This window comes from Salmo salar, chromosome ssa15, assembly GCF_905237065.1.
Source record: "Salmo salar chromosome ssa15, Ssal_v3.1, whole genome shotgun sequence".
Taxonomy (NCBI): Eukaryota; Metazoa; Chordata; class Actinopteri; order Salmoniformes; family Salmonidae; genus Salmo; species Salmo salar.
Window position 1 is genome coordinate 82,662,931 of NC_059456.1, and position 22,354 is coordinate 82,685,284.

At 45.6% G+C, this 22,354-nt stretch overlaps 1 protein-coding gene across 2 annotated transcripts in view; it reads right to left on the reverse strand.

Moving 5' to 3' along the window:
• Positions 1–22,354, reverse strand: part of LOC106572368 (plexin-A1) — a 269,207-nt gene that overhangs the window by 27,622 nt on the left and 219,231 nt on the right. Inside the window, exons 13-22 of one of the 2 annotated variants that reach the window (XM_014146446.2) lie at positions 18,375–18,526; positions 17,782–17,902; positions 17,523–17,659; positions 14,282–14,449; positions 12,283–12,376; positions 9,689–9,925; positions 8,482–8,625; positions 6,892–7,126; positions 3,223–3,365; positions 1,016–1,272 (exon numbers count right to left, since the gene is read on the reverse strand). In XM_014146446.2, the coding sequence (XP_014001921.2) occupies positions 1,016–1,272; positions 3,223–3,365; positions 6,892–7,126; positions 8,482–8,625; positions 9,689–9,925; positions 12,283–12,376; positions 14,282–14,449; positions 17,523–17,659; positions 17,782–17,902; positions 18,375–18,526 (1,688 nt within the window). Of the gene's footprint in view, positions 1–1,015; positions 1,273–3,207; positions 3,366–6,891; positions 7,127–8,481; positions 8,626–9,688; positions 9,926–12,282; positions 12,377–14,281; positions 14,450–17,522; positions 17,660–17,781; positions 17,903–18,374; positions 18,527–22,354 lie in introns of both variants that reach the window. The other variant, XM_014146445.2, reaches the window with a different exon arrangement.

Genomic DNA, 22,354 nt, shown 5'->3' on the forward strand with positions numbered 1-22,354 from the left:
TCCCCTTTGCAGAAAAGCATCCCCAAAGAATGATGTTTCCACCTCCATGCTTCACGGTTGGGATGGTGTTCTTGGGGTTGTACTCATCCTTCTTCTTCCTCCAAACACGGCGAGTGGAGTTTAGACCAAAAAGCTCTATTTTTGTCTCATCAGACCACATGACCTTCTCCCATTCCTCCTCTGGATCATACAGATGGTCATTGGCAAACTTCAGACGGGCCTGGACATGCGCTGGCTTGAGCAGGGGGACCTTGCGTGCGCTGCAGGATTTGAATCCATGACGGCGTAGTGTGTTACTAATGGTTTTCTTTGAGACTGTGGTCCCAGCTCTCTTCAGGTCATTGACCAGGTCCTGCCGTGTAGTTCTGGGCTGATCCCTCACCTTCCTCATGATCATTGATGCCCCACGAGGTGGGATCCTGCATGGAGCCCCAGACCGAGGGTGATTGACCGTCATCTTGAACTTCTTCCATTTTCTAATAATTGTGCCAACAGTTGTCGCCTTCTCACCAAGCTGCTTGCCTATTGTCCTGTAGCCCATCCCAGCCTTGTGCAGGTCTACAATTTTATCCCTGATGTCCTTACACAGCTCTCTGGTCTTGGCCATTGTGGGGAGGTTGGAGTCTGTTTGATTGAGTGTGTGGACAGGTGTCTTTTATACAGGTAATGAGTTCAAACAGGTGCAGTTAATACAGGTAATGAGTGGAGAACACTCCGGACTCCGACATTGCTCGTCCTAATAGTTCTATATTTCATAATTCCATTCTTTTACTTTTTAGATGTGTGTATTGTTGTGTATTTTTAGATATTACTGCACTGTTGGAGCTACAGTGGGAACACAAGCATTTCGCTACACCCGCAATAACATCTGCTAAATATGTGTATGTGACCAATAAAATTTGATTGGATTTGAACAGTATTAAAATATGTGTTAGAACGGGCAAATGTGTGAATGTGTCAGTGGGTGAGGGTGTGAGCGTGTCGACGGACAAGTGTGTGAGTGTGTCCATCTCACCGGCGCAGCAGCAGCTTGGGGTGGTTCTTGCTCTCCAGGTTCTTGTCGATGAGGTCAGAGAGCAGCTGTTTAAGGACCCCCGTGGCGTACTCCATCTCCCCCTGCAGCGCAGTCATGATGAGCGACGCCACATTGCCACGGTCACGCATGGAGAAGGAGCGCTGCGCCTCCAGGGTGCGGATGAACGTCAACAGGAAGTGCTTCTTGGTGAGGAGCTGGCCAAACAGAGTCAGGGCCTTCTCCTGGTTGGCCTGGACCTGTCAACAACAACACCATCAGACCAGGGGACTGGCTGTCACTTACACGTGTTGTCAATGTAATATATAAATATGTAAATATTTTGGAGTAGGGCTAATGGAAATAGTATAATGTACATAGATGGAGTAAGGCTATTGTAAATAATACATTACGTAAGCATAAATTTATATCAAGCATGACTATGTCATGTATACAAGGCATGAGATGTTGCCCTATGAAGGAAATACATTGTTATTATTACATTCATGACCCTAGTTGCTTTTAAAGCCTGCAGTGCATTCTATCTTAGGAGCTGCTTCCTCAAATACCTTATGATCAATTTGCCATAAGTTGTCAGCAGAGCACAGGAGGAAACAGAAAGGAAAGGGAGAGGAAGAAGGGGGATGTACTGAGGCATAGAGAAGAGAGGGCCTGTGCAGTGCAGTGCGTCCCGGGGTGGCTGGGTGAGAGGAGAGTGCCGGTGCAGTGCAGTGCTGTGTGTCCCGGGGTGGATGGGTGAGAGGAGAGTGCCGGTGCAGTGCAGTGCTGTGTGTCCCGGGGTGGCTGGGTGAGAGGAGAGTGCCGGTGCAGTGCAGTGCTGTGTGTCCCGGGGTGGCTGGGTGAGAGGAGAGTGCCGGTGCAGTGCAGTGCTGTGTGTCCCGGGGTGGCTGGGTGAGAGGAGAGTGCCGGTGCAGTGCAGTGCTGTGTGTCCCGGGGTGGCTGGGTGACAGGCGAGGAGAGGGCCTGTGCAGTGCTGTGCTGTGCGTTCGGGGGTGGCTGGGTGACAGGCGAGGGGAGGGCCTGTGCGTTGGGGATGGCTGGGTGAGAGGCGAGGAGAGGGCCTGTGCAGTGCTGTGCTGTGCGTCCGGGGGTGGCTGGGTGACAGGCGAGGGGAGGGCCTGTGCAGTGCTGTGCTGTGCGTCCGGGGGTGGCTGGGTGACAGAAGCTTGTTCCACAGGCTGCCATCTGTCACTTCTCATCAGCAACACTACAGCCCCCTCTAGACCTGACCCACAATCCGTCACTCTAACTCTCTCACACAGATGAGGCAGTGCTACTGGGTAGTGTCTCTTCAAAAGAGAAACAAACTTCTAGTATATTCTGCAAGGCTTATGGCATAATGTAATTCCCAAACAACATCCAGTATGTGTTAATAGGAAAAATAAGTCAAAGTACTGTCTTTGTCTTTATGAAAAAACACTTCCTCCTCCACTAACCAATCCCCTGGCCCCATCCCCCCACTGACCTGTCTCCCATGATCCTCATCTGCCCTCATAACTCTGACATACATTCAGTCCTGTAGACAGTCGAGGACCGGCGTACCATACACCATACAGTGACTCCACAGAATCTCCCTTCCTTCCACTACACAGCCTAATAAAGTGCCTCAATTTTCCTCAGCTGAGCTAAATGAAATTCCAGGGCCTCTGGGGAACAGGCTGGGTACTGTAGGTTGCTTTGGGGAGAGCAGCTACACAGAGCAATAAGGGATTGAGCCGTGTGTATGGACAGTTGATTACGCCTGGGACCCGAGGGGAAATTCGGTAGAAAAGAAACCCGGGCATAACAATAAAGATGTAATCCCTCCCCTTTAGAAGAGCCTGTGGTTGACAGGGCAGGTGTTGGAGACAGTCTCTACACTGTATTCCGACAGCCATTTGGATATATTTCATGGTAAACCAGGTGGGATTTAATGATTTACTTGTTTTTCCCACTGTAAAATAATATCAAATGATATACGAGTAATGTTTAATAACATTGATATTACATGCAGAAAAACATACTATGTGATGTGGCTAATGTATATGAAGTGGTATAGCCATAACATATTGCCTAGATCATAGGTTCCTTTCATTATGCAGCCAGAGTACGTGGTATAGATATAGGTAGATATAGAATGATAGGTATAGATATGATGTTCTAGTCTACATGCTGCGGTGGCAGTGGTGGTGTACCTCCTTGACCCGTACCTCCATCTCCTTGAGCACGGGGTGGTCCTCGATGCCAGGGAACAGTACCCGCATGGCGTAGGTCCTGTATTCCAGGAAGGGGATGCCCGCTCCATCCAGCTCCTGGGTCAACTCGTGGATGTCTGTCTGCAGCTCCGCAAAGGCTGGGGATCACACAGAAAGACAGACAGACACAGAGATTAGTACAACACAGGGCTGGCCTGACTGCTGCATTGGGTAAGAACGGACATAGAAAGGATATTCTGGATGTAGTGTATCTTCATTACGCTGTACGCCAGTGTAACAACTGTGTGTTGCACAGTATGTCACCAGCAATCATCTACCACCGCACCAATACTGCACTAATTGGCTTCTAGAAAAAGACAGATGGATAGGCAATAAAATAGAATGTTGATTTCATTCTTCTGGTACAGTGTTTCTAAATTGAATCCATACTTGTTGGAAATTCAAGAGGAGAGCTAAACAAAATAAAATAATTACAGGAAAAGAGAGACGGAAAGAGAAAAAGAGAAAACAAAGTTCATCTGAAAGAAAGTCAATTAATTGCATGAGTGGATAATTAATAAAGGAGCAATGCGTTTCATGCATCATTTCCTCCAGCTGTTATTGCCCTGCGTTGTCTGTTGGGACTCTAATAGTAGAGTAGAGTCTCCCTCTGTGGAGGCTTATCTACTTCTACATACACTACAGCAGCCACTTACACATTATACAGACCACATTCCTACAGGAAAAAGGCAAGAATTCTATCAAAATTGAGGAGGAGAAATGAAGGCTTTATTATCATGTACAACATATACGGTCCGTTCAGTATGGGTCCAGTTATTCACAGAGATAAAATAACTATTTCAATCTTGTACTATTTAAGTGGACGGGTCGGTTTCCTTCTACATTTAACCATTGGATAAAGGAAGTTATGCAACATCTCAAGCTAGAGAAAAAAAATCATACTCCGTTAGGGGATCTGCAATTACATTTAACAACATCTGGCAACCTTTCCTTTGTAGAAGACATGGACCCAGATCATTTTACAACTCCATAAACCAACCCAATTTACTATTTGTATCATTCTTTTTTACTTAATATCTTTGTATTATTTTTACTATTTGATTATATTACTGATTGTATATCATGCCTGCTTTAAGTCTGGTTTTGAGGCTCTGCTATAGCATGGGGGGTTGGGGTGGGTTTGGTAGGGATCCATGTGTTATGCCCTCTACCTATTCTGTCTGAATAGAACAGCAGCTTTACATCAATCACTCTACAATGCCCGTCTGCGTTATCTGTAGAATCATAAAAGATGACAAATAACAAATAAAAGAGGCAAAAATAACTATTTTAAGTTATTATTAAAGAATTGTCAACATACATTGCTGCAGAAAAGATGACTTGCTATGTCTAGACTTTCCATTGATTGGGTAAATAAAAGAGTTGTTCTTCATTCTATTGAGTTTGTTGTGTCTAAGCGCTGAGGCAAAGCCACCATTACATCCAGCAGAGTAAACTACACAGCCGATCTTCTCCTCGTCAGCAGCAGCATCTAATTTGTTAATGACTCATTAGCCGTGTGACCGTTAGTGTTGTCCGTGTGTTTGTTTGGATTATACTGCTCTCTGATGGCCCTTCCAGCACGGTTCACTGAGCTCCACCTCTCCTATCATCCAATCCTCTCCCCTGCTGACTGACACTTAGTGTGACACGCCCAGCTCCCCGCTGCCAGGCCCGCCCCACAGTCTGCTGGGGCACGTGGCGAGGACACAGCAATGCTCCACTTCCTAGTTCTACAACAAACCTCCCAGCTACACAGACAGAGGTGTAGAATACTGTCACTATCTGGTGCTGCTGGTCTTTCAACAATGCTCATTATATCAGGTATACAAGTGCAGTAACAGCAGCTTTACATGAATCACTCTACAATGCCCCCTGTACTGTTCCATCTGACCCCACACAGTCCCTCTGTTCTCTCTCTCTCTCTCCCTGCCAGATTTCTCCTCCCTCTATCTCTGTATCCCTCAGTGTTTGGCCACAGGCTGTGCTATGGGCTGCGACTGACAAGGTTGTGACCCTCCGGACATCCAGCCACCGATAATGGCCAATTAGTCTCCGTCCATCTCTCTGAGTACAGCAGGCAGGCAGGCAGGCAGGCAGGCAGGCAGGCAGGCAGAGCCCAACGCAGCAGAGACGCGCTGCACCGCACAACGCCACAACACCAACACCAACCGGGTTGTCAGCACAACACAAACACACACACATTCTGAGGATACCGCAGCCGCACCACCACCACAGAGCTGCAGGCCGGGCATCATCCACACCAACCTGTTACCATGACGACTGGACAGAGTGCAGATACACGATAGTGACATATCCATACAGATACAGAAGAGAGTGATTATGAAATAGAGAGAGACAGAGAAAAGAGAAAGTAAAAGAGAGAGAATGAGAAGAGAGTGAGAAAGAGCGAGAGAGAGAAGAGAGAGAGAAAATAGAGAGAAAGAGAAGAGAGTGAGAAAGAAAGAGAGAGAAGAGAGAGAGAGAGAGAAAGAGTGAGCATTTTTATAAAAATACCCTACCGTTCAAAAGTTTGGGGTCACTTAGAAATGTCCTTGTTTTTGAAAGGAAAACTAATTTTTGGTCCACCAGTCTCAACGTCAACAGTGAAGAGGCGACTTCGGGATGGTGTCGCAAAGAAAAAGCCATATCTCAGACTGGCCAATAAAAATAAAATATTAAGATGGGCAAAAGAACACAGACACTGGACAGAGGAACTCTGCCTAGAAGGCCAGAATCTCGGAGTCGCCTCTTCACTGCTGACGTTGAGACTGGTGTTTTGCGGATACTATTTAATGAAGCTGCCAGTTGAGGACTTGTGAGGCATCTGTTTCTCAAACTAGACACTAATGTACTTGTCCTCTTGCTCAGTTGTGCACCGGGGCCTCCCACTCTTCTTTCTATTCTGGTTAGAGACAGCTTGTGCTGTTCTGTGAAGGGAGTAGTACACAGCGTTGTACGAGATCTTCAGTTTCTTGGCAATTTCTTGCATGGAATAGCCTTCATTTCTCAGAACAAGAATAGACTGTCAAGTTTCAGAAAGTTCTTTGTTTCTGGCCATTTTGAGCCTGTAATCGAACCCACAAATGCTGATGCTCCAGATACTCAACTAGTCTAAAGAAGGACAGTTTTATTGCTTCTTTATTCAAAACAACAGTTTTCAGCTTTGCTAACATAATTGCAAAAGGGTTTTCTAATGATTATAAACTTGGATTAGCTAACACAACGTGCCACTGGAACACAGGAGTGATGGTTGCTGATAATGGGCCTCTGTACGCCTACGTAGATATTCCATTAAAAAAATCTGCCGTTTCCAGCTACAATAGTAATTTACAACATTAACAATGTCTACACTGTATTTCTAATCAATTTGATGTTATTTTAATGGACAAAAATTTGATTTTCTTTCAAAAACAAGGACATTTCTAAGCGACCCCAAACTTTCGATCGGTAGTGTATATATATATTGTGTGTGTAGACAGAGAGACAGAGACAGAGACAGAGACAGACAGAGAGAGAGAAAGAGAGAGAGAGAGAGAGAGAGAGAGAGAGAGAGAGAGAGAGAGAGAGAGAGAAAAGAGAGAGAGAGAAAAGAGAGAGGGTGTGTGTGTGTGACTGTCATACCTTCTTTACACTCCAGGGCCACTCTGGACTCCAGGTTGTCCATCTGCAGCTGCAGGCGTTTCAGGGTGCGGTCAGCATCGCGAGACTTCCTCTTGTAGGCGATGAGCACAGCGATGATGACCAATAGCAACAGACCGCCACCTCCCCCGATGCCGATGATGGCGGGCAGGGTCAGCAGGCTATCTGAGTAGATCTGGAGAGTACCAGGAGAGTACTCGAACCCACCCACCCGGACCTGAACACACACACACACACACACACACACACACACACACACACAGACAGAGAAACACGTCACAGAGTGTAATCAAACAAAGCAATCACTACAGTTAAAGAGACTTCCCCTCAGGAACCAAAGTCATTAATAGGAGTAAAACACTGGGAATGGGTTCTAACAAACAACATTTACATAAACGCAGCAGGTCTGACAGAACCCATTACTGGAATATCTCAAATCAAGGTATTCAGTGGGGGGTTGATAAGGGTTTAGATGAACTATGATTACTGCACTTTAAAGTAGAGCCTCAGCAAGTTAACACAGCCAAAGAACGTTAGACTTATAAAATTGGGTTGTTTTGGTTCAGGTGCTAAAAGTTCCTCCTGTTGATGACATAGGTTCTAAACATCATCTATTTTCTTTTAGAAACCGGGTCGTTCGAGCCCTGGATGCTGATGGCCGTGGTATATGAGACAATATACCATGAGTATGAGGCAAAACTACTTGTTTACTGTTCTAATTACGTTGGTAACCAGTTTATAATAGAAATAAGGCACATCGGGGGTTTGTGGTATATGGCCAATATACCACGGCTAAGGGCTGTGTCCAGGCACTCCTCGTTGTGTCGTGCGTAATAACAGCCCTTAGCCGTGGTTATTGGCCATATACCACACCCCCCCGGGCCTTATTGCTTAATTGTATTGACAAGGAAGAGACTGAAGAGAACAGAAAAACATAAAGGCCAAATACATTTCTTAGAAAACTCGCAGGGGGCACAGCCTCCAACCCACAGTTGTGCATCTGAGGGAGCAAACAAAACACACCCACACACTCACACACACACGACTGCACCCATCCAGAGACACAGACATGTGGGGTCCCCTGTATGTAGGTCATTTTACAGAGGGAATACAACACATAGCTGTGCCCTTCTTCCCAGCCCACCACACACACACGGACTATTCAATATTCAACATGACATTTAGTTACGGACAAAAAAATCCAGCTCCAAGCCTACTGGTAGTTTGGAGAGCCTTCATATTGAATTACATGGATGCATTCTCAGTACTTTCAAGGTATTCCAGACTAGTAAATGTCACACAGACAGTGTGACTAGAGAGGAGAGTAGAGGTACGTTTGGAGGGGACTGTGTGGGAGCATTTGAGGATATTTAGAGAGTAGCCTTTGCACATAAAAAAATAAATACTATTTTGAACTGAAATCACATGAAATGTAGAATTTTACTGAACAAAATGAACTGATGGAATTAAAATATGAGAATACATGTTAGGTAAAGCCCAGTGAAGATGAGGGAGATAGTGTGAACTCAGTCCAAAGAGAGTCTGTTATGTGAAATGGTGTCGAGTGCCCACCGTGACTTTGTGCTGTCCGGTGAGGTTGGGCCATTCACACAGCAGTTGGGTTTCAGAGAGGGTTAGCACACAGGGGGTCTCCCCGATGAACACTGTGTAGTTCAACCTGGAGTTACCAGGGGCCGCAGGGATAAGGTTACGACCCTGAGGGGACAAACAGAAACACAATGTCAAACTTTAATCAACATGGCACAGCCTTTCATCCATGGCTAGGAACAGTATAATGAACCTCGTCTTCAACCAGCCAGGCAACTCCCAGGATCCAAGGCTACTAGCGGACAAGTCTGAAGCTGGCTCCAATGTTGAAGGATACAAGAATTCTATTTGACAAAAGCTTCAGGAAAACTTCCATTTTTGTTCTTATTTTTTTTCCCAAGTGTCTCTCTCTATGCCAAGGTGTGAGAGCGAGGGCATTGTCTGACAGATCTGTAGCCTCAACTACAGAGAGAGGAGCAATAAGAGGAGCAGGTGGGGAGAGAGAGAGTGCTGTTCTGCCACCCACTGCTCTAGTAGCATGAGAGAAGAGCAGACTTCCAATCCCTCTCTCCACAGGGCTCCTCCCGGGCAGGTCACGCCCTGGAACATTTTAGGCATGCATTCTATCCACTATCATTTCACCCTGCATCAGGCACGCACCCCGACACCACCTCTAGCAACACACATCATATCAGATGCGAAATAAATTCCGTGGCGAATGCAATGCGCATCTCGTAAAATACCCCTGATTATTTCACCAAATTGCTTTTTCTTATTCTCATCACTGTGCTAATGTGGAGGTTAGTTTTAACAAGCCAGGCGGGGGATTCTCTCTGCAATCAGAAAAGGTTTCGTTAATACATTTCATTTAAAGAAATTATAGTTGCTCTGTTTTTTTTTCTGTTTCAATTGGCTCACAGGAAAATAATGAAGCGTGGTGCTTCATTATTTTCCAATTTTTATGTTTTGAGTCGGAGCTGGGGGATACTTGTATAATCTACATCGAATAATCAGTCGATTATTTTATATAATAGTAGGATTATACACTGTATTTCAATAGGGATTTAAGGTAAACAAATACAATTATATGAATGGTTTATGAGACAGATAGGTGAAAGACAAATCCCTGGTAAACATTTAATAATATCAATATCAAGTCATTAAAATGCGTGAGCCTCTCTGATCCTGAGTGTTCACCCCCCACTCCAGCCACTCTGCTCAGGCTCTTTACCTTGAGGATTAGAGGTGAGGTGGGTTTTAGCTCCAGGACCCCGGTGGGGCTGAGGAGTTCAAACACAGGGTCAGGGTAGTAGCTGAACGTCTCGTTGACCACCATCAGAGCGTGGACGTTGTCCATGTAGAAGCCGATCTCATCCGGCCCACTGCCCGTGTCTGAGAAGCCCCTCTCGGAGTCGGCAACCGACGGGGCCAGGCACACCATCACAGAGTTATTAAACACTGTGCAGTTCTGAGAGGGAAAATCGTTTTTAGTAAAGTGTGATATGACAAATTGTTTGGTCCCCTAGGGAACCCAGGTTGCTGTATTGGTTTATATATATCTCATTATAGCTTCTCTAATCCCCAGCTAAACATTTGGAAGTCTAGGAAAATATTACTGCTTTGGTGTGTTGTGTTTATGTCTCCAGCCATTGCTAGTAGTTTCAGAACTGTAATAATCACCTACGCTGTGTGCTTCTCTACAGGGACCACTAAACATGCTAACCAACATTGAGCACAAGGACCTCAGCAGCATTGTGTCTAGAGGAGAAGCTAGTTTAAACTGAGCACAAGGGACGGGGCATTAGGACACGGTCGTTAAGCAGAAGTTGATTCCCTTCTGTTAGAACTGGAGGAAAGGTTAATGGAGCCCCGTGGTGCAAGGTGAGGGGGGTGAGGGGGGTGAGGGGTGATTTGCCAACACTGCTTTGTTGTCCTGTGACATTTGAAAGGTTAAACGGCCTGGGGGGGTGTTGGATGTCTTGTTCCAAGGAGCAGGGCAGAAACAAGACACTGAATGGGCAGACAGTCTGACGGCCACCTTGGAAGACACACCTTGGAAGACACACAGTGTGACGCGGTGTGTGTAGGTGAGGTGTGTGAGTGAGGTGTTAGTGAGGTGTGAGTGAGGTGTGCGTGTGAGTGAGGTGTGTCTGTGTGTGAGTTCAAGGTGTGTGTGTGACTGAAATGTGTGTGTGTGTGTGTGTGTGTGTGTGTGTGTGTGTGTGTGTGTGTGTGTGTGTGTGTGTGTGTGTGTGTGTGTGTGTGTGTGTGTGTGTGTGTGTGTGTGTGTGTGTGTGTGTGTGTGTGTGTGTGTGTGTGTGTGTGTGTGTGTGTGTGTGTGTGTGTGTGGGTGAGTGGGTGAGTGAGGTGTGTGTGGGTCAGCTGTTTGTTCACCTGCTTCCGCCCGCAATTGCTAATAACCATCCACATTCCACACCGCCCAACTACATGTGATAAAGGGAAAATCTGAGGCCCGCACCAACCCTAACCAGCTAATATAGACAATGAGCTGTGGGTTAAAATCAGAGACGGCACAACGACTTTTTGACAGGGGTGAAGGATTTTCTGGGCCTGATTTTGATATGTTTCTGCTTATGATCTCTGAAATTTTGTAAGGCTATTTGTTAGTCAACTTGTCTATAATTAGATACATGCAGCTTTACCAATAATGTAATAAATCGGTAGAATGAATGCTTCAATCTAGTTGACATCAGTAAAGTTTAATCTGTCATCTCTGCTTTATTCACAGAGAGAAGACATTTAGGGACCGGGGAGAAAATACAATAACAAAACAAAAACGGGAAATGTGGAAAAATTCCAAATGACATCAGTTTGACCATTAGAAAGCTGTTAAAATGACCCAACATGTTTCTGATAAGATTTCACTTGGGGTTGTATGCATATTTTATGTGGTTGAAATACTATCAGCTTCTATGATGCTGATAAAGATAGCACCTCTACAGACGGTCTCTAATTGTGCATTTGCATTCTCTCAAGATGCAAAAATAAATAAATCATATTTCTCCACTCTTGCTCCCAAATCAAAATGTAGCCTATATTTGGTGTATCATTTTACTGCAAGAAATGCTTAATTCTGCAGGAGTTAATATGAAGGATATTTGAGAGGTTATCGACCTTCTGTCAATGTCCACTTTTCAGGTTCCATTTAACCCATCTGAAGAGTAGGCTACAGTTCCCTTGATGTGCCATAGGCCTATTTGAAGTCCCCGTCTTGTGACTGTTGAATTTGTATAGCGCCTCACAATCATCACACATTACTGCTATCATCCTCTTTTACCACTTCACCAAATCTTTCCCAAACAACATTACTTTTCCAGCCCTCCTGTCTCTTAATTTTCAACTCTCCATTTTTGCAGCGTTTCTCTTATTGAATTAAACTCTGACTTTGTCCTTTTTGTCTTTGTAGATCAACGTTAACTTTGTCTGCACGTTCCCAAAAGCATTTGGCGATTGGCGTGTAGGCTATTTGGCGCATGTACAGTTAGGAGCTAAAGTTAAGGCTTATGCTATAATGACAGATAGCCCCCCAAAATGAAAGAAAAACCTAAATTACACAAGAATTATACATTTATGGATTTTTTAAGGTATTGTTTTCGGGGACTACGGGTTATGAGTCAACCCGCGCATCACTAGTGTGTGAGTGAGGTGTGTAAAAGTGAGTGATCTGTGTGTGAGTGAGGTGTGTGTGTGAGTGAAGTGTTTGTGTGTGTGTGTGTGTGTGTGTGTGAGTGAATGAGTGAGTGAATGAGGTGTGTGTGAGTGAGTGAGGTGTGTATTGAGGCGTCTGGCCAGGTTCATACTCACATGGAAAGACTCGGCCGAGCCATACTTAGCTCTGATCTTGGGCTCTCTGATGGTGGCTAGGTTAGTACCGCTGATGGTCAACAGGGTTCCACCACTGATGAGACAAAATAATAACTTGCTTAACAATTATGTAAATGTGAGCATGCATAGCAAATTAGTAGACATCAGTAGTAGACATCAACTGAAGTATATTCAGTTGCCAGCTTTGGGTGAAGTTGTGAATATACACCCTGAATGTAAGATGTACTGTAAGTACTAGGAGACAGTCACAAATGGAGTGACTAGTTACAATCCCAGTGTCTGGAAAGGCCGTGCATAATAACACCCACTATGTCTGGGAAGTAATGCGTGCCTCCATCCCCTGTGCTTTCCTTTATCTACCCTGGTGAGTGCTGTGTTCTCTGCTGTCGACTTCCTTCCCCCTGCATGCATGGACAGGCAGCTTCTGGCCGAGACTGGGGCTGAGGCTGAGGTTGAGGCTGAGGTTGAGGCTGAGACTGGGGATAAGGCTGAGACAGCCTTAATACAGCTGGAAGCCGACACCAACTTCTCCACAGATGTTATTTGTGTAAAGCCTCTACCTCCAGCCCGGCTCTCAGAAAGCCCTCTTAACTCAGCTATATGCTTAACGCTTAACCGACGGGTCATTGAGAATAGACTCTCTCTCTTCCCGACCAGCGCAGCCCCAGTACCATCCAGAGCCCCAGTACCATCCAGAGACCCAGTCCCAGCCCCATCCAGAGCCCCAGTCCCAGCCCATCCAGAGCCCCAGGCCCAGCCCCATCCAGAGCCCCAGCCCCACCCCCATCCAGAGCCCCACCCCCAGCCCCATCCAGACCCCAGCCCCATCCAGACCCCAGACCCATCCAGACCCCAACCCCACCCCCAGCTCTAACTCCAGCCACTATCTGCATGGAGCTCATCTTAAGCAGCAACATGGCTCCACTGGGCTTTGACAAAGTAACTTAGTGAATGGATTCCTGCTTTTTCCCTCTCCTTTTTCATTCTCTCTCAATTACTCTAGCGCTTCCCTTCTACTTTGTTAATCGTATTCTCTCCCTTTGCTGTATATTATGAAGCAATTTAGCAGCCACTTATTCAATCAATAAGCTATTTATTTTATTTTTTCACTCCAGAAAACCAAGAAGTGTTTTAATCTAGTCTCTTTTTTCAGAAAGTTACAAATACGATATGAGCACATCTAAATGTACCAGTATACAACTCCCTATTCAAAACATCGCAATGCAGTGGATGTGCACTGCAGTTAACATAGACATGAAAGTAGAACTTTATGAACAGATGAACAACATGTTGTTCACACATCTCCTAGCCACTGGTTTATGCTATGCTGCCATTTGGGCCTGTAGCGATCACATCAATCACCTGAGAGAATTTTGTCTTTGACAGATCCAGGAATCTCAGTCCTTTTGTTTTTCATTTGTTCATGTATGTGTGCATGTGTTCCTGTCTGTTTTTCTCATTGCTGTTATGCACTGGGCCAGATGGAGCCCAGATATGAGGCGAATCGCTAGAGACATTGGGGGGGCAGTCAGTCGGTTAGCCCATTCACCAATCCATGGCATGGGGGGTCTGGGGCAGCGGTTGGGCCACAGCTGCTCCACAGCCAGTCCCACAGAGCGATGGGAATACTCCCCATTCCATTCCAACAGCCTATTATATAAATCTATTGTAGATGAAGAAGGAAGTGGTGTCAACAGAGACAGAAGGGTGGGGGGGGGGGGGCTGTGGCATCTTGTAACAGTGCTGTGGTTTAACATGTTTACCAGGAAGCAGAGCGATCTGTGTCAAAGTGGGCTTTTCACAAGGTTGTGTATTTACACACATACGCATGGTGATCAGTGGTACGCCCCTCGCTAACTCGTGGGACATCTGTAAGTGTCTCTTTTACAGAGGTGCCACTGTAGCTACACTACTGTAACCCAGACCAGCACCAGAGAACCAGGCGATACGCATGTAAATACCCAGATCTCCTTCCTACCTAGCGATACTCCAGTCGGGTTCGATCCTCAGGACGGTGGGGTCGTCAGTGTAGTTGTATTTGACCTCTGGGTTCCTCAGCTCAGCAGAGTCGATGTCCACCATGACTGGTGTGCTGCCTGGGGTCAGCCCTGCTGGGGTCACACACACTATCTCCCGGGAATTCCTCCTGCAGGGACAGAGAGGGTGGTTAAAGGATGATACAGATGACTGCTTTTCTTGTCAATGTAACTGGTAAAGGTCCAAGATTGTGCACCTCTCTCCCTGAAAACGAAATGGCAATGCCTGTAAGAACATGAAAGAGCGTTTCATGGACAAAACACTGATGATTTGTTCTGTGTGTTTCCCATTGGCATTGATTCATACTGTCCACTGCTTGTCATAGCACACAATAACTACAATATCTAATATGAACCACTGTTGAATGATGCTTGAATTTGTGGGAAAGTGCCACAGTCTTTCTAGGAGTGAAGAGGAGTGATTCTGGTGCGATTCCCAGGTCCTGCCTGGAGACGTGCCTGCAATGTCTCCTCTGATTCCCCTCGCCCCGTTTCCATGGGAACACCCTGAACAATGTACGCTCCACAAACCTTCCCAAGACACATATGCACATATTTTGACAAGGTGTTTGTGACAAATAACAAAACAAGAATGAGGCAAACACAGAGAGGAAGAGAGAGAAGGAGACAACACCACAGAAAAAAGGATAATCTGCTGGATTACCTTTTAATGGAAAGAAATGGAAATAGTGTTTTACTATCCAGGCTAACAGTGTAAACAAAGCTTGGACGAAAACAAAGACCTACTGTAGCGCTGTGAGATGTATGAACATTAGCAAGATTACATGTACATACTGCATATGACATAGGAAAAACACAGACAACGCAGACACTCACACACTGCATCTTAAACACTGACACTTCCAGTCAACGGAGGGCAGGGTGGATCAGCGGGAGGTGGGGGTATTATTAATATTTATATCATTTTTTTAAGGGGGTAGATCAGCTTTAATATTGCAGATAGATTGTAGCTTCCATCAATGTAATTGTCTGCAGCATTTCCAATCCCCCATATTTTTCTTTGCATTCATACATACATACATACACACACACACACACACACACACACATACATACATACATACATACATACATACATACATACATACATACATACATACATACATACATACATACATACATACATACATTACATACATACATACAGGTGAAGTCTGAAGTGTACATACACCTTAGCCAAATACATTTAAACTCAGTTTTTCACAACTCCTGATGTCAGCATAATAGTAGAGAGAATGCTTTATTTCAGCTTTTATTTCTTTCATCACATTCCCAGTGGGTCAGAAGTTTACATACACTCAATTAGTATTTGGTAGCATTGCCTTTAAATTGTTTAACTTGGGTCAAACATTTCGGGTAGCCTTCCACAAGCTTCCCACAATAAATTGGGTGAACTTTGGCCCATTCCTCCTGACAGAGCTGGTGTAACTGAGTCAGGTTTGTAGGCCTCCTTGCTCGCACACGCTTTTTCAGTTCTGCCCACAAATTTTCCATGGGATTGAGGTCAGGGCTTTGTGATGGCCACTCCAATACCTTGACTTCGTTGTCCTTAAGCCATTTTCACACAACTTTGGAAGTATGCTTGGGGTCATTGTCCATTTGGAAGACCCATTTGTGACCAAGCTTTAACTTCCTGACTGATGTCTTGAGATGTTGCTTCAATATATCCACATATTTTTCCATCCTCATGATGCCATCTATTTTGTGAAGTGCACCAGTCCCTCCTGCAGCAAAGCACCCCCACAACATGATGCTGCCACCCCCGTTCTTCACAGTTGAGATGGTGTTCTTCGGCTTGAAAGCATCCCCCCTTTTCCTCCAAACATAATGATGGTCATTACGGCCAAACAGTTCCATTTTTGTTTCATCAGACCAGAGGACATTTCTCCAAAAAGTACGATCTTTGTCCCCATGTGCAGTTGTAAACCGTAGTCTGACGGTTTTGGAGCAGTGGCTTCTTCCTTCCTGAGCGGCCTTTCAGGTTATGTCAATATAGGACTCGTTTAACTGTGGATATAGATACTTTTGGACCTGTTTCCTCCAGTATCTACACAAGGTCCTTTGCGGTTGTTCTGGGATTGATTTGCACTTTTCGCACCAAAGTACATTCATCTCGAGGAGACAGAACGCGTCTCCTTCCTGAGCGGTATGATGGCTCCCATGGTGTTTATACTTGCGTACTATTTGGAAATTGCTCCCAAGGATGAATCAGACTTGTGGAGGTATACAATTTTTTTTCTGAGGTCTTGGCTGATTTCTTTTGATTTTCCCATGATGTCATGCATGGATAAGTACATTACAGTTACCAGCCTCAGAAATTGCAGCCCAAATAAATGCTTCATAGAGTTCAAGTAACATACACATCTCAACATCAACTGTTCAGAAGAGACTGCGTGAATCAGGCCTTCATGGTCGAATTGCTGCAAAGAAACCACTACTAAAGGACACCAATAAGAAGAAGAGACTTGGGCCAAGAAACAAGGGCCAAGAAACACGAACAATGGACATTAGACTGGTGGAAATCTGTCCTTTGGTCTGATGAGTCTAAATTGGAGATTTTTGGTTCCAACTGCCGTGTCTTTGTGAGACGCAGAGTAGGTGAACGGATTATATCTACATGTGTGTTTCCCACCGTGAAGCATGGAGGAGGTGTGATGGTGCGGGGGTGTTTTGCTGGTGAAACTGCGCTTAGTGGGACTATCATTTGTTTTTCAACAGGGCTGTCACGTCTACTCCCGCTCCTCCTCTCTGGGGATCGTTGTCGCCAGTTGTCTCATCGTTATGCATACCTGCCACCATCGTTACACGCACCTGCGCATCATGATACTCACCTGGACTCTATCACCTTCCTGATTACCTCCCCAATATCTGTCACTCCCTTTGGTTCTTTTGCCAGGCGTTATTGACTCTGTTTCTGTTTCATGTCTGTACGCTTTGTGTTTCTTGCCCCCCCGGCACTCACACTACCTGGCTGGGCTCTACCTACCTCTCAGCTGCAATGCAGAGCAGCCCCGCTTTCAACAGGCAGTCCTGTTAATATTCCTCATACAGGTGTAGACTGAGATCTACTGTACCCTGCACTAGGAGTTGCACAGCAATGGGTCCACTCCACTGTGTTATGAGCTAAAGACAGGAAGTCTGAATTGACAGACTGACACTCACTTTTTGAAGTGGCAGAGGTGGCGTCCGATGTTGACAGACACAGAGCTGCCGGCGTTGAGGTGGTTGCCCTCGATGGTGATCCTGGTGCCCCCTGAGAGGGGGCCCTGGGCAGGCAGCACCCGCGTGAAGAAGGGCGTCTGTAGAAGGGGGACCCATGAGACACGTTTATCATGCAATCAACACATTTACCAATAATCATTGTCTAATGTAAGGATCCATCCATCCCTGACCATGGCTGTGTCACCTGGGTGCTACTTACCACGAAAGTGAATGCTCGGGGTGAGAGGGCTCTGTAGTCTGCCAGGCAGTCCCTCACACACACCTCCACGTTAGCCTCCTGCACCCGGTAGCCTGTGGCGTCGTTCAGCAAACACACAATTCTGTAGGAGAGAGGGTTGATGGTAGGGAAGGTATGAGAGAGAAAAAGGGAGAGGGAGGAAGGGAGAGGAGTTAGGGACACATGGGAAGACACACGTATTGCGCTCACCTGTAGCTACAGTATAGCTGTCTGATATTTGTGTAGTGATTCCTCCAATTGGAAAGGGCGCATCTACCATCTAAATGCTCTATGGAGATTGTTTGATCTATCTAAATTCAATTAGTGAGCTGTATATATAGGGAGCAGGGAGGTCAAAGGAGAGGAAAGAGAAAGCTGAAGAGGACGTCTGAACACTGAGCAGAGGAAGAAGATAATAGACAGGTGAAGAGAGATGGACAAAAGGACAATGTCATCAGGAAGCAGAAGAGGATGAGAGGGGATATACACTGAGAGGAGGAGGGAGATAGAGGACACTTGTAGGAGGCGTGGGTGATGGTGAGAGTGGTGAGTGCCAGGCAGCTGAGCCGCCTCACCTCTCCGAGCTGATGTACTCCTCTTCGATGGGGATACAGGGCACCTTGCCCAGACGCACTCCTGTCTGGATGTCCCTGAACTGTAGGCCCAGGTTCTCCCCCGTGATGGTCAGCCTGGTGCCCCCCTGTCTCGGCCCTGTCTCCGGAAACAGCTGCAAGACAAACACACAGGGAGGGAGGAAGGGAAGGAGGGAGGGAGAGAAGAAGATCATTGTCAGAACCAATAACTGTATGGTTAGAAGTCAGTGAGAGGCAAGGTAAGGCCAACACCTTGTACTGTAAGTCTGTCTACGCAGGGCAGACTAAATGGCACTTTGTGTGGAAGACTTAATGTCTGCTGCACAGACCCTATGGACACTCTAGTCTAGAGCACCTGGTTAAATTGTGCTTAGGAGCATTTTTTTTAAACTCTTTCTATGGTTAAAGGAAGAAATAGTTGTCATTGTTGAACACATTTGTGAGTGTGCTACAAATACTATCATCATATATTCAAATATTGAATAACTTTGACATATTGAATTATGTTATATTATGCTAATTTCCCTATGGTGGACAGAATGTGTTACTACACAGACTAATGTTTTCACCACAAGAATTCCAGGAAATACATATCATTTTTACCTCAGATTTGTGATGTTGGTATTAAAGTTAATAGGCAGCACGATCTCACAAAATCGATTGCTTAAAACGGCTCAATATTTTTGGTTTAGTACCAGTGTTTTTGTTATACGTGCCAGTCCGTAGTGGGACTTTAGAACGCAGCTGTATTGTCAGACCACGCTTGCTAGAATTTTTATTCGAAATGTCTCTGGCCTCACTTGAATTCATAGATTTGAGGGTTAAGCTATCATTCAAATGAAAGCCAACCCCTGTCGCTATTTAGAAACCGATTTGGGGATTTGTCGAAATGATCTACTCCATTATAAGTTATAAGAGATATAAGTTGATAAGTAGCTATGACAGGTTGTCATCTATCGACAGATACTGTATGTATACCCAAGTTTATTGAAGGTTTTTCTGTTAGAAGAGCGCCAACGGTAGTCTACATATCGCCACAGTTACTGTAGTATCCCAGTTCCATTGATTTCAATACAATATCAACGTGAGTGCTTCATTTGCATGCGCTATTGATTACAGTAGAACAAGCTAATCAATTCCAGTCTTGAGTGACCGCTTGGTAAATATTGGTGTGCAATATATAAGGTACTAATTTAGCAAATACAAGTAATCTGAACACAAGTGTAACACGTGTGTAGGGAGTAACTTTTCAACAAAATGTCACAACTTATTACAGTATATTGATTATGAATATCTAAAACCGGTGTTTTGAAACTCGGCCATAAATCAAAAAGCCATGACAACAGGAAGCAGCAGCAGTATAATTAAAAAAAAATGTTTTAGGAATATAAATGGTACTTTTAACATTCATCTTTACACAGGATTCTACTTTATCAGTTAAACTACTGAATGAGCCCCAAAAGGTGCTATGATATATTGATTTTGATGATATTAGTGATATCGTGAAAATATGTTTGTCCTGGCTACTCTTTCTCTCACGTTCACCCACACACCATAATCCAGCAAGCCGTGTTTTAATGAAGAAAAATCACCTCTCCGCTTTGAAAAACAGAAAAACCTTGCGTGGCGCACAGCGAAAGGCCTCTTCCCCACCTAATTGAAAGTTATTACACCGGCTCCCGCATCGCCATTCTGTAGCGGCGTGTCACACGGCAGCTTCATAATGTGATTTATTTAGCCAAATTACTCCCCGTAACGAGGACAGGTGTGGCATGACAAAACAAATATGATGACTGATGTGAGGCGGCAGCGTCCGGGAGGCGGCCTCTAACAACCATCACGAGGTAATTATGGGTAATCTCACTGGCTGCCTGTTCCACAACCTGGTTGGCTGGGCAGAGCGTGTCAGGGAAATGGCGTCCTGGCGTGTCCTGAGGCATTATTGCGTTTCATTGGCTGGCCACCCCTGGGTTCTGTACTGGCCCCAGTAGCAATCCCCAGCGGCTATACTTTCACAGGCAGCCTAACCTCACTCAGCCCCAGCACTATGCCTCTACCACATAATGACATGGCAGCGATGCTGTATCCTGTAAAAGCAGAGTGGGGCAGAATGGTGGTTGCTAGAGGTCTGTGCTGTAGGCCGTCAAACCAGTGTGGAGCAGGGTTACAGCAGGGTGACGCCAGTGTGGTTGGACTGGGAACTAGGGCCACATGGCCCACATGGGCTGAGGCAGGCTGTAAATTGGGTTGTTAATGGTTTCAAAGAGAGGCTGGGAGAGGAAGACAATTATGCTGACAGCCAATGGTAGGAGACCATGTTTCTGGAACCACTCAACACATAGGCAACATCATTTAGAGAAGTACAGTGTATTGCATAGCTGTCAAACACAGTATGAACCAAATTGTGTAGGGTAGTTTTGGTCAGGGAGGAGTGAGGGGGTTGTTATGAGGGGGGTGAAGCTGAGGGGCGACTCCTATACCCATAATAACAACTACAACAGTGTGAATGGTGGAGCAGATGGTTTCTGCTTTTTATCTTACAGGCTCCAATCTCCCTCAGAAAGCATTGTAAACAGACTTCCAAGGGTCTGACACACACATTGTCTGTGATCCTCAGAGGCGTCTGTGCTCTATAGCCTTTCTAGTCTGTTTGCTCATCTTATGAGTTCTCAGTCTGACCCCTAGGAACCTCTAGGACCTATCATGATGAAAACACTGGCCTCTGAACACTGAATTCTGAACACTGGCCTCTGAACTCTGAACACTGAACTCTGAAGTTAAAACAGTGAAGTAGGGTGTTTTAATTGGTTTCAGAGGGGTCGTTTCACATGACCCCCCCCCCCCCCACACACACACCCTGACAGAAGGAGAGAGGGAGAGAGAGAGAGAGAGAGAGAGAGAGAGAGAGAGAGAGAGAGAGAATGAGCGTAGGGACAAATAAGAGCCCATTTATACAGCAGAATACCTTATTGCTCCACTTGGATTGAAACATGGACATGACAGTTGGAGATGGATTTTAGCCACCGTAGGAACATACAGAAGCTAGATTACTCTGAAGAATCCTTAACTCAATGTGCTGAGCTCCACTCCACCACTCCAATAGTTCTTCACTTTCGTACACCCCTCTCAATCCCCTTCTCTCTCTCTAATCACACCCCCCTCTTCCTCTGAATAAAACAAGAATCCCCCTGCACACGCACGGCAAAACAACAGATGTATATTGTACATGGTGAAGTGTCAAAGCAAATCCAGGGTGCTCTCTAACAAGGGAGTCGGGGAATAGAAAGACAATAAGTAGCACAGGAACATCCCTCCTACCCACTCACTCTCAGCTAAGTGCATTCACTCTGATATAATATTTATCTGAGACAACTCACACACACACGCACAGCCAGGAACAGAGCACCAGCCTAGGCTGAGGGAGGGATGGAGGGGAGAGAGGGAGGGAGGGTTGGTTATTATGGGGGAGAGACACTAGCTGAGGGGGGACTCCTGTCCCCCTTCCCCTTATCAGACGTAGCCTCATTCCGACGCTTTGTCTTCCCCGTTCCTCCAGAGTGAGAGGAGGAAAAGAGAGGCGTAAGAGCTATTCAGACCCCTTTGTGATGGATTGGGAGGGGAGGGTAGAATGTTTGGGCCCTCTGAGTACCGACTAGCAGTCGAGACGTCAGTCAAAATTCATGAGATGCTCCTTATTGACAGACAATGAGGAGGAAAAGAAAGATAATTCAATTACTTGCACCACTCTGGGGCTCCTAGTGCAATGAAGAAAGAGCTGGGAAATCCTGGTTAAATACTCCAATATTCCAAATGAAATTAGCAGCTAATCCACCTGCTAATATAAAGAGGCACACAGTCCCCAGAATAAAGAGAGAGCAGCAGTCCCCATCATATGAATAAAGAGAGAGACAGAGAGAGAGCAGCAGTCCCCATCATATGAATAAAGAGAGAGACAGAGAGAG